Below are 17,386 nucleotides of genomic sequence, written 5' to 3'. Positions count from 1 at the left end.
TATTTCGGCCTTTGGAAATGTTGATGTAAGGGGCGTGAGCGTCTGAGAATACGGACAGTTAATCAGGCTTTCGTAGGAGTTGTGGGTATTTCCAGGGGCAGTTTTATGACCCTGGTGGAAGCTTGACTCTTCTTCTGTACCATGAACCTAAGAAAACACTCCTGGGCACCCGATTGATCTCCTTTTCGTCCTCTCGAAATAGGTGATGTCAGGGGCGAGAGCGTGTGAGAATACACATTTTAACAAGGCTTTCGTAGGAGTTGTGGGCACTTCCAGGAGCAGTTTTATGACCCTGGTGGAAGCTTGACTCTTCTTCTGTACCATGAACCTGAGAAAACCCTCATGAGAACCCGACTGACCTCCTTTTCGGCCTCTGGAAATATTTGATGTGAGGCGGAAGCGTGTGAGAATGCCGACCATGCATATATACTGTCCTGGAAAGCATGACATTGCAGACTTTCTTTCCACGCACGTGTGTTGAATTAACCTCATAAACGAGAGAGAAAGTTTACTGCAGGCTTAGAGGTGTTAATAAGGAGAGAGAGAGAGAGAGAGAGAGAGAGAGAGAGAGAGAGAGAGAGAGAGAGAGAGAGAGAGAGAGAGAGAGAGAGAGAGTAGTAATTAATGTATTCAGCTAACCCAGAAACCATGGCAGTAGCCAGCATATGTCGCCCGCCGCAGTAAAACACAGATGACTGCCTATAATTGCCGTCTCTCGATGTACCTTAGCTCGCCCCTACGCTGTCTGTGGTTGTCACTCTCGTGGAAATTGTGAAAGCGAGAACATAGGATTTGCATTATATTGTGAGCCAAAGACACACACACACACACACACACTGCAAACTCTATGTAGCCTCAAGGAAGTAAGTGTGAAAGTACGTACCCTTCCTCTGTGTGTAATTCACCACGGCCTGATCACGAGTTGGACTCGCTTTCGCCAACAGGTACCCTCCCGACGAGAGCAAGGGCTCATTATCGTCAATCTCTGGGTACTGCCAGGACCTCACACACCACACACCCCATCCCCCGTGCTCAAGGGGGACAGTAACCACTCCAAGTCAACCGAAAGAATCCAGCCTGAGCGGGGCTCGAACCTCCGCCTGTTTGGCCGTTAAAAGCCTGGCAGCGCAGCGCTCTAGCCGATTGAGCCACCGGAGCGGCGTGTGTGTGTGTGTAATAATAATAATGATAATAATTAACGGTTTATTGTATGATGACAAGCAAGCAGCCCTAGAGTTGAAAATATACATCAGTGGAAGATGTAGAATATGGAAGTAAATGAATGAGACAAATGAACAAAAGTAATAATACGATATATACTAAAAATGAAAATGGAAATAATAATAATAATAATAATAATAGATCGAACCCTCACAAGCTCCATTCATCGAAGGAGCGTGCACTATAGACTTACACTGAACGACCACTGCATCCCCTTGCTGCATCCAAAAGTTAGAGACAGGTACACTATAGTGTTCCCCGCGCTCTGCTTGCTTCCCGTAACATTAATGAAGAAGAAGATTAGAGAACATATGACTGATAGAATGCTTTGAATCCCTCCCTTACCACCCGACCTCTCTCTCCCCCATCAAAGATATGTATACAAATATGTAAAAGTGATAAATAAAAGAAAAGGAATGCAATTAGGGAGGAAAGGAATATAGGGAAGGAGGAGGAGGAGGAGGAGGAACAGCTGTTAGAGAAAAGGGAAAAACAATAGAAAGTCCGTTATGGGTGGTGATGGTGATGGTGGCTAAGTCTTAATACATATAATTGGAGAGAGAGAGAGAGAGAGAGAGAGAGAGAGAGAGAGAGAGAGAGAGAGAGAGAGAGTTAATTAGGCAAGAGTGCAGTAGTTATAACCGTATCTCTCTCTCTCTCTCGCTATCTCTCTGAGAGAGAGAGAGAGAGAGAGAGAGAGAGAGAGAGAGAGAGAGAGAGAGAGAGAGAGTTTTCTACCTTCCTATATATATCTTCCAAAAGTGTGAAAAGGTTGAACAAAGAAAATAAATTTGTCGCGTGTGTGTGTGTGTGTGTGTGTGTTAATGAAATGAAAGGGAAGAGAGAGAGAGAGAGAGAGAGAGAGAGAGAGAGAGAGAGAGAGAGAGAGAGAGAGAGAGAGAGAGAGAGAGGAGTATTGGGCATTTCCAAGGGTAGCTTTATGACCCTGGTGGTAGTTTGGCCCATCCTCTGTACCGTGAACCTAAAAACCACTCATGAGAACCCGATTGACCTCCTTTTTGACCTTTGGAAATAGTTAAAGGGGCGGAAACGTGTGACCATCATCATCATCATCAGGGCGGGTCAGCTGTCAGGTGGTGGGTCACGTCAAACTCAACTCTGCCACACGTCAACCCAGGCCTTTATCGAGCCTTTGAAGCCTTGTCCATCGCTAAGGGCTCCTTGTAGGCCATGACAAGCAGGGCCACACGGTCTCTAAGGCAGCAGAAGGTGATATAAGGCATGGAAGACTGTAGAAGGGGAAGTTTGTAGGGCATATGATGAGGGGCCTGCTGGCATCCTCTCTCTCTCTCTTCTTTAAGCGAGTGATCTGAGTTTGAAAGAAAAGCGGAGGAAGAGAGAGAGAGAGAGAGAGAGAGAGAGAGAGAGAGAGAGAGAGAGAGAGAGAGAGAGAGGAAGTAAAGGGAGAGGGAAGGAAAGAAGAGAGAAAGAAAGGAGGAAGAGGAGGTGAAGGAAGGGAGAGGGCAGGAAAGAAGAGAGAGAGAGAGAGAGAGAGAGAGAGAGAGAGAGAGAGAGAGAGAGAGAGAGAGAGAGAGAGAGAGAGAGAGAGAGAGAGAGAGAGAGAGGAAGGAAGGAGATTCACAAAGAAGAGAGCAGAGAGAGAGAGAGAGAGAGAGAGAGAGAGAGAGAGAGAGAGAGAGAGAGAGAGAGAGAGAGAGAGAGAGAGAGAGAGAGAGAGAGGAACGGAAGGGAAGCAGAAAGTATAGATAAAGAAGGAGGAAATCTAAAACCAGACAACTGCTGTATGATTGACTGATGGAAACTTATATTCACAAATACAAAATGCATCTATGAAAGAGACCCACAGGACCCACCCCGAGAACATGGACGGCCTGGGCACATGAAGGATGGGAAGGACAGGAGGGGGTGTAAGGAAGGAAGGTGTTATGGGAGAGAAGCTTGTAAAGGCCTTAAGGGGAGGTACTTTGTTCACTTTGTTCCCTTCCTTGTCCATAGTTCACGGGATAGGCGCTGAGTGTTCTCGGGAGTACGTAAGTGATGTTTTATAATATTTACGCACATCACACATTGCACCCATCATCTCCTGTCCTGTCAAAATGACGTTAATGTTCTATAATCTTTCTGCAGATCCATGACGCAGGAGGAGGCACCCCGGATGGAAGGAAAAGGAACCACAAAAATAAGCCTTTCGAAGCTAAAGTCGGTAGGAACATTGCACTGTCGAAGATGAAGAAAGAAAAATCCAAAAGCTTACCGAGAAGAAGTGCAGGAAGGAAAAGGAACCACAGATACAGTCAACCATTACACTGTCCAAAATGAAGAAGGAAAACTCCAAAAACTTGCCAAGAAAGAGTGCAGGAAGTCGGACAGAGAGGAAGAGGAGGAACTACAGGTATGAGCCACTGACCGAAGCAGAAATCCGAGGGAGCAATGAGCGAAAATTGAGGAAAATGCCGAGAAGCTTGCCGAGAAATGCTGAAAGAAGAATATACTATACATCACAGAAAGTACTTATTACAGCCATTATTATTACTGTTACTATATTTTCTTTGTATATTATTTCTTTCATTATATTTATACATTTACGGCATTTCTTCCATCTTCATTTGTTGATTCTGTCCTTTTTTTCTTTATCTTATCTCTTACACTCTAACATTTACTATATCATTATTTTCATCATTATTTATTCTTTATCTAGTACTTAACTTTTCTCCTTCATATATAACATTTTTTTATCATCATTATCATCCCTCTTTTCATTTAAAACTTTTTTTTTCATAATCTTCACTTTATTCTTTATTTCTTCATCTCGTCTCTTCCATTATATCCCAGGGTGCTGTCCCCACTAATACCACGTCCTTATATACTCTGTGTGAGCCCTTGGAGACTGGGCTTAGCTTTAGTAATAGTTGTAACCGTAACACTAGAACAAGGGTCATATTTTTAAACTTTTCCCAAGCACACACATATTTAACTTGGCTTTCCTAGGAGTTGCGGGCATTTCCATGGGTAGTTTTATGACCCTGGTGGTAGTTTGACCCTCCTACTGTGCCATGAGCCTATAAGAACACTCATGGGAACCTAATTATCTCCTTTTTGGCCTTTGGAAATAGTTGACATGAAATTGGGAAGTGTCCGAGACTGCCAACCTTAGCCCAATGGCGTGAGCTCCAGCCCTTCACTAAACTAACTTTGCCCGGTCTGACAGCTGTATCGTGTGCTCCCAACCATACCTTCAGCTTTTTAATGTCTATCCCATGGAGCCTAGCCAGTTAACCCGTCCGCTGCGATTGGCATGAATTTGGCCCTCACTGGTAGCCTGGTAACATAATAGTCCCATGTTTTTCTCTGCCTCTGTGGTGGATAGTGGAGTGTTTCCCATGTGGTATTGGTGTGCTGGATATCCCCTCCCAAGGTGCAGGACTTTACATTTTTCTTCATTGAATTGTAGCAGCCACTTTTTGTTCCATTCCTGTAGCTTGGTGATGTCTTCTGGTAGGAAATCCGCAGTTAAGGGGTTAAAAAGCTAGATTCTGTGATAGACTTTTATTCTTTCTTATAAACATGCTATGCTAATGAGACGTACGATTTCTGTGCTTATAAAAATGCTCTGGGTAGGGTACGGATGATCCACGGAGAGGGAAGCAGCTACATCATGTTCTCTATAACACTCCTTGTCTTGCCGGCCTGCTTCTTGAACTCCTCAATCTTGTTGTTGATCATTTTTTTCTGAAAGGGAAAAAACACATTCACTTTAAAACAAAATTGTGGATCCCATTGATTATGTACTGTAAAAAGTCTGATGTGGTATTCAAAGACTCATTCATACCAGTTCCTTAATGAATACAACTTATATATATGCCTGAAAACCACACTTTATGCTTTGCTTTTCCTTATAATTGAAGAGGGAGAAGCAAGAGCAATATGGACTGCATAAGAAAGATAATTAAAATAGTAAATACATCAATAAATTAAATATACCTACTTTTATATGCTATTAGATATACACACTCACACGCTCAAGACCTTTTTTATGCTTCTTACTTTCTCCATCCAAAAGCAAAGGATATTCAAAGCACATTCTCCAAACATAAGTACAGTCACCACCACCTCACATGCCTGAATAACTAGCCTTTTAATACCTTTTTTTTTATGCCTCTAACTTTTTCCATTCCAGAAGCAAAGGACATTGATGGCACATTCTCCAAATAAAAGTAGTCACCACCACCTCACATGCCTGAATAACTAGCCTTTTAATACTTTTTTTTTTTATGCCTCTAACTTCTTCCATTCCAGAAGCAAAGGACATTCATGGCACATTCTCCAAACACAAGTACAGTCACCACCACCACCTCACATGCCTGAATAACTAGCCTTTTAATACCTTTCTTATGCTTCCAACTTCTTCCATTCCAAAAGTAAAGGACATTGAAGGCACATTCTCCAAACACAAGTACAGTCACCACCACCACACATGCCTGAATAACTAGCCTTTTAATACCTTTTTTTATGACTAACTTCTTCGACATTCAAGGCCAAACACAAGTAGAGTCACCCCCACCACACATGCCATGATATCCAGCCCTTTAACCCTCCCTTTCTCCCTCCTGCTCCAGCGTCCGTGCCCTGATGTGTGTCTCACCGCGAGGTTCACTGCTCTGTGCATCTCCAGTTCGTGCATTTCCTGGACGGTGATGGCACTCTCGTCCTTGTTCAAGATTATAAACTGGCAGTACGGCGCGTGGCTCTTGTGCTCCTCCCTGTAACAAAGCAGTGATCATGAGGCTGCTGGTGGTGAGTACTGATAATGACTCTGTACACTTATTTTCTCTTTGCATTGGATGGGCTATGGTTGGTATCTTCAAACACTGTGCAGATGTAGCTAACATATGGAGTAGAGGACCTGTAAACAGTGCTCAGAAGGGAAAGATTCCGATGGTTTGGACACGTAAAGAGAGCAGGGGAGGATACAGTGCTGGGAGTTTTGGAGAGATTAGAGGTAGAAGGAAGGAGAGCAGTTGGTAGACCTAGGATAACGTGGAGGTGTATACAGGAAGACTTGGCATTGATGGGATTGGATGGACATCAGGCAGAAGACAGTAGAATGGAGGGAGGAGAGCCATAAAGTGTCCAACCGCTCAGGAAGAGTCAAAACTGACAAACGAAATGATGATGATGAAACACTTCTTCCTCTCGCATCAACTATTTCCAAAGGCCAAAAAGGAGATTTATCTGGTTTTCATGAGTTATTTCACATCCGTGGCACAGAAGAAGGGTCAAACTGCCACCCAGGCCATTAAAATACCCCTGGAAATGCCCCCCCCCACAAATCCTATGAAAGCCTTGTCATATATGTACAGTAATACCTGGGTTTACGAGTGCCGTACTTTACACATGTTTTGATTTACAAGAAAAAGAAATCACTAAAAATTCCTTGGTTTACGAGCGGTGACTTTGTGTACTAGCATTGTGTTTGTACAAGTTGCAGACACGATCGTGGGTTCCTTTTGTTCGCCGCAGGAGTTCTCAGAGCGGAAAGCAATTGGGAATGGGGTCTCGGTCTGCGTTGAACACTAGCAGAGGTAGGACCGACGCACTCGTGCCCACTTACGTTTGTGCTCTAGTGTGTGATCCTTGTATTTTCAGCTCTTCACTTAGGGCCGATTTCACAGTCGTTTTGTTTGTTATGATCGTTACCAATGGCGACGATTGCCGCTTTAGGATTTCCACTTAAAACTGGCCGATGGGGTAGTGGCGGCTGCGGGGTTAGCCTAGCCCCGCACCTTACCACAAACTTTCAACACCTCTCGCTTCCTCTGCAGCCGCCACTACCCCAAAGGCCAGTTTCACGTGGAAAACTATAGTGTCGGTCGGCGCCATTGGTAATGATCAAAATAAACAAAACGACTGTGAAAGCGGCCCTTAGTTTTGGCGTACGAGTGTTTTGGTTAGCGAGCAAATTTCCAGAACGAATTATGCTCATAAACCGAGGTATTACTGTATACACAAGAAGCCCCTCTGGTCCCCCATTCAGTATACAGCATTGGCCAGTTCACAAGCAAGACACAACTCTATACCCTACTCTGTGTGTGTGTGTGTGTGTGTGTGTGTGTGTGTGTGTGTGTGTGTTTACCAAGGGTCATCCTCCTCCTCCCAGCCGTCCAGTTCCTTCTGACACACAAAGCACTTTACTGAGTCAGGAAATTTCTTGCTGCCTATGAAGTAGAATCCTGCGGCAGCCATCTGGAACAAAGAGAGAAACAAAATTAGTTACCAGAAATAACAATGTGGCTGGTAGTTGCTCTCTTTTTCTTTCTTCTTAATTTACGGAGGAAGAGAAAGAAAAGAAGAAAGAGGAGGAGGGGAAGGAGGGAACATTTGGTACCATAAAATAGGCCAGAGGAAGAGGAGTAGGAGGAGGAGGAAGAAGAGGAGGAGGAGGAGGGAAAATTTGGTACCTATATATATTTTCTCTCTCTCTCTCTCTCTCTCTCTCTCTCTCTCTCTCTCTCTCTCTCTCTCCACCCGTAACGATCAAAACCATCCTTTCCCTTCCCTTCCTTCCTTACCGCCGCCTTATTTAGCTTCAGCTCCTCTCCATAGGGCCACTTTTTGAAGGTCTTGAGTCTGTTCTCCATCAAAAGCATCTCACTGTTACCCTTGCCAGCCATCACGAGGGAAAAAACGTTGAAATTCACTAAGAAATCAACGTTTTAAAGAGCGCCTGGAAACGTGTTTGAATGCCGACCGCCTGTCAATGTTTACGTTTTTGGGATGCCAGTTAACGTTTTCGATAGACGTTTATTTGAACGATTTTTACGTTATACGATGGTTATAATGATGGATAATAATAGTAATAGTAAGATAATGATAGTTAGTAGTGGTAGATAATGTTGTGGCTTGCAATACGATGCGTGAAAGAAAACGATTTCAGGGCAGACTTAGATATACGATGAAAATAATGATAATAAATAATGGTATGATGATTATTACTAATACTATTACTACTACTTCTACTACTACTGCTGCTGCTGCTACTATTGCCACTACTACTACTACTACTACTACTACTACTACTACTACTACTACTACTACTACTACGATGTAATAAGTTGACCACGTAAAATTTGCCTTAAATAAAATCTTTCAATGAGAGAGAGAGAGAGAGAGAGAGAGAGAGAGAGAGAGAGAGATTGATTGATAGTTTATTGTTGCAGGTAAACAACAAGGGAGAAGAGAGAGAGAGAGAGAGAGAGAGAGAGAGAGAGAGAGAGAGAGAGAGAGAGAGAGAGAGAGAGAGAGAGAGAGAGAGATTATAAAAAAAATAAAAAATAAATAAATTCTCAAGCCCCAATATGTTTCGATATATTATAAACCCATATTTTTAAAGGTATCGGCCCCACGGTTCGTCTGTTTGAAAAGCCTCTCGTAGTAGAAGCTGCAGGGCTTTTCATGGACTATTTCGTGATTCTAGTGATAGTTATACAGGACCTCTGCGCCATGGACGGGAAAAACACACATGAAAATCTGGTTAATCTTCTCTGTGGCCTTGGGAAATAGTCGTTTAATAATATGCCTCTCGTAGTAGAAGTTACAAGGCTTTTCATAGACTGTTTCGTGGTCCCAGTGATAGTTTTACACGACCTCTGCGCCATGGACGGGAAAAACACACATGAAAACCCGGTTAATCTTCTCTGTGGCTTTGGGAAATAGTCGTTTAATAATATGCCTCTCGTAGTTGAAGAATTGCTGGGTTTTCAGCTTTTCATAGACTGTTTCGTGATCTCAGTGATAGTTTTACACGACCTCTGCGCCATGGACTGGAAAAAATACACATGAAAACCCGGTTAATCTTCTCTGTGGCCTTGGGAAATAGTCGTATAATAATATGCCTCTCGTAGTTGAAGAATTGCTGGGTTTTCAGCTTTTCATAGACTGTTTCGTGATCCTAGTGATAGTTTTACACGACCTCTGCGCCATGGACGGGAAAAACACACATGGAAACCCGGTTAATCTTCTCTGTGGCCTTGGGAAATAGTCGTATAATAATATGTCTCTCGTTGTAGAAGTTGCAGGGCTTTCCATCGACTGTTTCGTGATCCTAGTGATAGTTTTACACGACCTCTGCGCCATGGACGGGAAAAACACACATGGAAACTCGGTTAATCTTCTCTGGCCCTTTAATGAGTCCTTATACCATTTCTTTTTTAATTATTCACCATTATTTTTATTTATAGTTTTATATTGATTGATTGATAGTTTATTGTTGTAAGTAAAACAACAAAGGAGAAGGGAGGAGCATGCCATCCCAACCCCCAGGCAGTACAGAGTGTGATTATACAATAATGATACATGTGGAAGTAGCACCAGGAAACTAGAAAGATACAATGGTAGGGGACAAGTGCTATATTATAGTTTATTTAGTTTACGTTCGGCACATATGACCCTGCAGTTGCGGCGCTAAGAACAGAACGCCCCAATAATCATCTCGATCTGGCCTTGGGAAAAAATCGTAGTTGGATCCCGATACGTATAAGAATATTACCCATAGACTCTTATTAATATACCAACTTCGTGACATTCACAGCGTTGGAGTAGGAGTGAATTTGAACGATAACCATGACAACGTAAAAATGAAATCACTTTATACCCACCAAAAATATATATATATATATTAGCTTCCGACACATGATTTCGATATGGTAGACGAGTCTTTATCACGTGCTTAGTATATTATGTTTATCACGATGACTGCCACGCACTATCACCTGCGTTGTGTGTGTGCGTGTGTGTGTCTCTCCTCAATGCTTGCAAACATCATATATTTCACGTGCTCCAAAATTTTTACTGACATTTTTATTAGCTATTATATATGAGCATACTTTTAAGGTGTGTGTGTGTGTGTGTGTGTGTGTGTGTGTGTGTGCTTGCTTAGCTGTTCTCCTCCTCCTCCTCCTCCTCCTTTCCTGCTACTTCCTTTTCCCTCCATATTTTTAAGGCTTGTGTGTGTGTGTGTGTGTGTGTTGACTGCTATTCCGTCACCGCATTGCTCACTCTAATCCCTCGTAAATCCGTGGCCTCGATAACAGCCATAAAGGTGTCAAAAGTGCGGCTCAGCGGGATTACTCCTCGCACGAACAATCCCTCAATCCCGTAAATGGTTCTTAGTGGCGGGCTTTACATTCTCGTAGTCACAATGATGTTGACGTAATGCAGCGATAAAATTTGTCTAGTCACACTGACACGGCCAATCCACGGGCCTCTGATGTTAGCCGCCGACGGGACAGCTCAGGCGCGGCAACCAGACGATCGTAGGACATAATATTACCTTATATAGACTATATTGTCCACCTTCTTAAACGTATCCAGACTTCAGTTCGCCCGTTTTAAAAGCCTCTCGTAGAAGTTGCTTTGCTTTTCATGGACTGTTTTGTGATCCTAGTGATAGTTGAACTCGACCTCCGTACCCTGAACTGGAACACCCATGAAAACCCGGCCTTAGGAAATGGTCGTAATGGTACCCCGATACGTTTAAGAATACAGGCCTATTATTCCCCCTTAGAATGAAGATATTCCCCTCGGTTCTCATTCCCACCCTCCGATTATATTCTCCCAGATTAAGATAGTAGTTAACTCTTGCATTGTTAAGCTGGACAGCATAGAGATGAGCTTCATTAGTAAGAGTTTGCAGCGAGATCGTATCAGAGATGAAGCAATTCAGTTAACAAGTTCAGAAGAGCAAAGTCCATCAAGATACTGGCCATGTCTTGAGTGGACAGCATGTGAAGGCGCTTGATTTGAAAGGCCTGTCAACAGCTGGGCCGTATCAAAGATGGAGATAAAATTAGTCAGTAACTTGAGTAGACAGACACCGGAAGGAAGACCGTATCAGGGAAGGGGATATTCAGTTTACAAAATCAGAAGAGTAGAATCAATCAAAATATCGGCTGACTCTTGCATTAGAAAGTTGGACAGCAAAGAAAAGACCTTGATTAACCAGACCCTGGCAGGAAGGCCGTATCAGGGACGGATATATGCAGTTCACAAATTCAGAAGAGCAAAATCAATCAAGATATCGGTAGACTCTTGCATTAGAAAGTTGGACAGCATCGAAAAGAGCTTGATGACAAAGACACCGGATGGAAGACCGTATCAGGGATTGGAGCAAAATTAATCAAGATATCGGTTGACTCTTGCATTAGAAAATTGGACAGCATCGAAAAACGCTTGATTAGAAAGTTATATCTTATCGAGGCCGTATCGGGAGATAGGAAATAATACCATTCATTTCAAAAGCTCAGAGGATTGGTGTGCTTGAAAACAGCGGTAACAGGCAGTGAGAGGAACGACGCGGGGTAGAAGGTAAAATTTTGATAGTACGGTCAGTAATGTTCGGTATTCTGAAGCCCTTCCTTATACATTAATAATTTCCAAAGGCCAGAACGGAGATCAATCGGGTTTTCATAAGTTTGTTTTCACGTTCATGGTACAGGAGACGGGCCACACTACCACCAGGGTCATTTAACTACCCCTGGAAATGCCTATAACGCCTACGAAAGCCTTGTCAAATATACGACTATTTCTCAAAGCCACAGAGAAGACTAACCGGGCAATAATGTTTTTTTTTCCCGTTCAAGTCTAATAAACAGTAAGGTCAATGTTATTAAACGTATCGGGCTCCCATTACGGCTGTCTCAAAGCCTTAGAGAATATTAACTGGAAATTCATGGGTAATTTTTTTCCCCTTCACTGTATAGGATCACAGAGAGAGAGAGAGAGAGAGAGAGAGAGAGAGAGAGAGAGAATAGCTTATGATCCTTTCCCCATGGTCTCTCTCTCTCTCTCTCTCTCTCTCTCTCTCTCTCTCTCTCTCTCTCTCTCTCTCTCTCTCTCTCTCTCTCTCTCTCTCTCTTGACGCAACATGATTTAATAGTTTGTATGTTTTGTTCTCTAGCTTTCTCTATCAGTATATATCTATCTATCTATCTATCTATCTATCTATCTATCCATCCTCATACCATAATATCCTTCAGTACCCTTCTTTTTCTTTATTATTCTGCTCTCTCTCTCTCTCTCTCTCTCTCTCTCTCTCTCTCTCTCTCTCTCTCTCTCTCTCTCTTAATTTCTTCCCAATGACCTCTTAATTAGATTTCCTAATGTGTGTGTGTGTGTGTTTGTATGCGTGTGTGTGTGTGTATGTGTGTGTGTGTGTGTGTGTGTGTGTGTGTGTGTGTGTGTGTGTGTGTGAGAGAGAGAGAGAGAGAGAGAGAGAGAGAGAGAGAGAGAGAGAGAGAGAGAGGGGTCCACTTTTTTGTTTGTGAGAATTGTAAAGAAATGATTCTGAAGAAAAATATGCGAAGTTTTTCTGTCTTGGATAAATATTTGAAGGTCCGTGTGTGTGTGTGTGTGTGTGTGTGTTACCAGTTAGTGCCTTGGTAGGATTGAGCCATGTTACAGAGAGAGAGAGAGAGAGAGAGAGAGAGAGAGAGAGAGAGAGAGAGAGAGAGAGAGAGAGAGAGAGATTACCAAAAATTAATTATTACACCATGCTTTGTCTAGAGAGAGAGAGAGAGAGAGAGAGAGAGAGAGAGAGAGAGAGAGAGAGAGAGAGAGAGAGAATACCAATACCATACTGATACCATACACCTCCTCCTCCTCCTCCTCCTCTTTCCTAACCCACCTCCTTAAATAACAAACCTTGAAACAAAAAGAGAGAGAAAGAGAGAAGGCGGGAAAAATGTTTATCTTCAACCCACGGGAGGAGGGAGGGAGGGAGGGAGGGAGAAGCTAAAAGGGCGAGCAGAGGACGAGAGCAGATAATAGTGTGGTGCGGTGCGTGACGTTATCGTGTTGAAAAAAAGTGCATTGGTTTAGTCAGTCCGCGGAGGTGCTGGAAGGTGGACGTGTGTTACCAGCCTCTGAGACCTCCTTCCATGCGGTGAGTCCAGGGCATAAAGGGGAAGGGAAAGGGAAGAGGCCATTAAAATCCCAATTAAGCAGAGAAGAGTGGTGCGCGACGCTCTCGTGTTAAAAGATGCATTGGATCAGTCAGTCCGTGGAGGTGCTGGAAGGTGAACGTGCCTTACCTCCCTCTGAGTCCTCCTTCCATGCGGTGAGTCTAGGGCAGGGCAGGGAAGGGAAGGGAAGGGAGAAGAGATCCCAATTAAGCAGAAAAGTGGTGACTCGTGGTCGTGTTAAAAGATGCATTGGATCAGTCAGTCCGTGGAGGTGGTGGAAGGTGAACGTGTCTTACCTCCCTCTGAGTCCTTCTTCCATGCGGTGAGTCTAGGGCAGGGCAGGGAAGGGAGAAGAGACAACTAAAAGGTGCGTGACTCGTGGTCGTGTTAAAAGATGCATTGGATCAGTCAGTCCGTGGAGGTGCTGGAAGGTGAACGTGTCTTACCTCCCTCTGAGTCCTCCTTCCATGCGGTGAGTCTAGGGCAGGGCAGGGAAGGGAAGGGAAGGGAGAAGGGACAACTAAAAGGTGCGTGACTCGTGGTCGTGTTAAAAGATGCATTGGATCAGTCAGTCCGTGGAGGTGGTGGAAGGTGAACGTGTCTTACCTCCCTCTGAGTCCTCCTTCCATGCGGTGAGTCCAGGGCATAAAGGGGAAGGGAAAGGGAGGGAGGAGAGTCAACTGAAAGGCCGTGGTAGTGTCCATGCGGTGAGTCCAGGGCATTGAGGGGAAGAGATCACTATATATAAAAGGGCGAGCAGAGAAGAGCGGTGCGTGACATTCTCGTGTGAAAAAGTTCATTGGTTCAGTCAGTCCGCGGAGGTGCTGGAAGGTGGACGTGTCTTACCAGCCTCGGAGTCCTCCTTCCATGCGGTGAGTCCAGGGCATTGAGGGGAAGAGACCACCATATATAAAAGGGCGAGCAGAGAAGAGCGGTGCGTGACATTCTCGTGCGAAAAAGTTAAGTGATTCAGTTTGTCCGTGGAGGTGCTGGAAGGTGGACGTGTCTTACCAGCCTTCGAGTCCTGCTTCCACGCGGTGAGTCCAGAGTCCATATTCTTAAACGCATCTGCTGGCTCCCATTACGACCACTTCCCAAAGCCACAGAGAAGATGAACCGGGTTGTCATGGGTGATTTTGGTCTATATAAACTTAACTGGCTCCCATGACGACTACTTCCCAAGGCCACAGGAAAGATTAACCGGGTTTTCATGGGTGATTTTAGTCTATATTCTTAAACTTAACTGGCTCCCATCACGACTGTTTTCCAAGGCCACAGGGAAGATTAACCGGGTTTTCATGGCTTATTTTTCCGTTCAAGATGCAGAAGTCGTGTAAAGCTGTCACTGTAGCATCACAAAACAGGCCATGACAGTCCCGACAACTTTTACGAGAGGCTTTTCAAACAGGCGGACTGAGACGCCGAGACTTAAAAATACGAGTCCAGGGAAGGGAAGGAAAGGGAAGGGAAGGGAAGGGAAGGATTACTCCTACGAATACTACAACCCTACGACCTCTTGTTGATGGTTCTAGATAGATATTTAAAGCCTATACTTGGTTATCTATCAGGGTGAGCAGTCTATCATTGTGTTTTATTACGGTAAGTCAAAAGCATTTCTCCTATATGGCCCATTTTGAAAGTTCTGGGTGGCCTACATACTTGTAGCTAATATTCGGTTATTTGTGTAGTTAAGGGAAGAGCTGAGGTAATAAAACTGCACTAAGGAAGAGAAAGAAAAATAGGTCATAAAGGAAAGGGAAATCGAGAAGCTGCTTATATATATTTTTGTGGCGTTAGATAGGGTGTGGCACGACCGCTTATCTTGTTGCGTGGAATGAAGGGAAGGGAAGGGAAGGGAATGTTCTCACTATACTCATTATATTGATCTAGCTTTAGGAGTGTCTAAACGCCTCTTTGAAGCAGTGGTTAGCGTGCCTATCAACGAATTCGCGGGCCCAGGTTCGAGTCTCAGCTTGGGTAGTCACGTGCAACCCTCCCAGGTGTCGATAAATGGGTACTTCGGGAAACCTGAGGAAGGTAAACTGTGGTAGCCTTGATGCTGCACTTGCCCTCTTCTTCTTCTTCTTCTTCTTCTTCTTCTTCTTCTTCTTTTGACCTGTAACGCTTTGCATCGCTTGTTAGGTCCTCCTCCTCTCGTTCCTCCCTTCTTATTCACACACCTTCATTTTCAGTGTTACGCCTTGGGTCAGGTTAAGGGTTCTCGCCACTACAGGGTCAAAAGCTCCCGGAGTTGAGCACCGCCGCCACGCGCATATATAGAGCCTGCTTCCAACTTGACCTTATCAGAGGGTTTCCACTCTACTGATGTACCTTTAGGAGGGCACGCACTATTTATTTATTTATTTATTTTACAGGAAAGGAAGCAGGTCAAGGGCATAAAAAAAGTGTAGAAAAAAAGCCCGCTAAATGCTGTTCCTAAAAATAAAATAAAAATAAAAAGATAAAAGTAAAGAGAGGTCAGTTTCGTGTGGAGAGGTGTCTTGATACTCTACCCATCTCCCTTTACACGAGGCAGAACAACAACTCGAAAAAGCAGAAATGAATGGAGTGAAAGAAAATGTGAAATAGCTCTATATACACAGGAGAAGGAAGGGAAAGAATGAAGAAACACCTTGAACATTACGTCTGCCATGAACACCAGCAGGACCCGCATTGTCAATTGTATCGACGACTGTTTCAAAAGCCTATCGTGGAGGTTGCTGGGCTTCTCATGGGCTGTTTCCTGATGCTGGTGATAGATTTAGGCGACTTCTGCATCTTGAACGAGAAAACGCGCATACAGACCCAGTTAATACTCCCAAACAAACGCACACACACACACACACACACACACACACACACACACACACACACACACGCCAAACACCCAAACGTAGCCAGATCCTTCCTCTACACACCTTTACCAAGCGCAAAGCAAACAGACAAATACATGTACCAGAAATGCCAAAATAAAACACCATTAAAAATTCTAACGCCCCCCCTCCCCCCTAAATCATGAAAAGTTGATTTTTTTTCCAATTTACTCCCAAACGAACGCACACAGACATTAATCCTCTCTGTGGTCTTGGGAACTGATCGTAATGAGGAAGATACCTTTAAGAATAGTTTCGTGGTGCTGGTGATAGATTTACACGACTTCTGCATCTTGAACGGGAAAAACACGCATATAGACCCGGTTAATCTTATCTGTGGTCTTGGGAAAGGATCGCAATGAGGAAGATACCTTTAAGAATACAGTTTCTTTACGACTTCTGCATCTTGAACGGGAAAAACACGCATATAGACCCGGTTAATCTTATCTGTGGTCTTGGAAAAGGATCGCAATGAGGAAGATACCTTTAAGAACAGTTTCGTGGTGCTGGTGATAGATTTACACGACTTCTGCATCTTGAACGGGAAAAACACACACACAGGCCCGGTTAATCCTCTCTGTGGGCTTGGGAAATTATCGTAATGGAAGGAAGATACGGTAAAAAAATTGGACACTGCTTCCTTATCAACCCGGGGACGAGTCATGTAACCTACTAGTGCAATCGGGTGATAAGGGAACTAGTTAACATCGGTCTTTCAAGGGAGAAGGGGAAGAAGGAGAAGAAGAAGGAGGAGGAGGAGAAATAGAAAGATAACATTGCAATTTAAAGCGACCAGCAGCCTCTCAGTCACCATCACCACCATCATCATATGCGACGTGGAGACAAGTGAAGGAGATAAAGATAATGACCGAACTGACCATGAAGGTGCAAAGGGGACGCATCACTACCCTCACCATCGCTGTCACCATCATTATAATATACGAGGGGAGATACACGAAGATAATTACCGAACTGATTACAATTATTAACTTGTAAAGACCGAGGAAGCAGATTGAACATAACATAACAATAACATAACATAATAGCATTCTAAGGTGTGTGTGTGTGTGTGTGTGTGTGTGTGTGTGTGTGTGTGTGTGTGTGTGTGTTTGCGCGCGTGCTGTACCGTACGGAAGTCATTACAGGTGTCGTGAGAGAAAGAACCGTTCAATGTATCGAAGCATTTTACCGTAACGTTACTTGCTGTAGTAGTAGTAGAAGTAGTAGTAGTAGTAGTAGTAGAGGAGAGAGATAAGAGGAGGAAGAAGAGGGAGAAAGATGGATATAGAGAAAGGATCGAGGAAGAGGAGGAGAAGAAGGAGGAGGAGGAGGAGGAGGAGGAGAGAAGGTGAA

At 43.9% G+C, this 17,386-nt stretch overlaps 2 protein-coding genes across 8 annotated transcripts in view; one reads left to right on the top strand and one right to left on the bottom strand.

Annotated features, from left to right (window-relative positions):
• Window positions 1–4,734: 4,734 nt before the first annotated feature.
• LOC127008771 (baculoviral IAP repeat-containing protein 5-like) lies at window positions 4,735–7,977 on the bottom strand. The gene is made up of 4 exons (XM_050881152.1): window positions 7,773–7,977; window positions 7,337–7,446; window positions 5,846–5,963; window positions 4,735–4,932 (listed from the first exon to the last, which is right to left on the bottom strand). Exons 1-4 carry the CDS (start codon window positions 7,872–7,874, stop codon window positions 4,852–4,854), a joined length of 411 nt encoding a protein of 136 aa, XP_050737109.1. The 5' UTR covers window positions 7,875–7,977; the 3' UTR covers window positions 4,735–4,851.
• Window positions 5,981–17,386, top strand: part of LOC127008769 (ATP-dependent translocase ABCB1-like) — a 33,332-nt gene continuing 21,926 nt past the window's right edge. The window contains exon 1 of one of the 7 annotated variants that reach the window (XM_050881149.1): window positions 5,981–5,997. The gene's annotated coding sequence lies outside the window, so the exon portion shown is untranslated. Of the gene's footprint in view, window positions 5,998–13,002; window positions 13,142–13,293; window positions 13,316–13,578; window positions 13,633–13,737; window positions 13,793–13,907; window positions 14,033–14,069; window positions 14,198–17,386 lie in introns of those variants that run through there. The other 6 variants (XM_050881144.1, XM_050881150.1, XM_050881146.1 and 3 more) reach the window with 6 other exon arrangements.

This window comes from Eriocheir sinensis, chromosome 38 (assembly GCF_024679095.1).
Source record: "Eriocheir sinensis breed Jianghai 21 chromosome 38, ASM2467909v1, whole genome shotgun sequence".
NCBI lineage: Eukaryota > Metazoa > Arthropoda > Malacostraca > Decapoda > Varunidae > Eriocheir > Eriocheir sinensis.
Note: the sequence above shows the minus strand (reverse complement) of the source record. Positions and strands in the feature narration are given on the sequence as shown.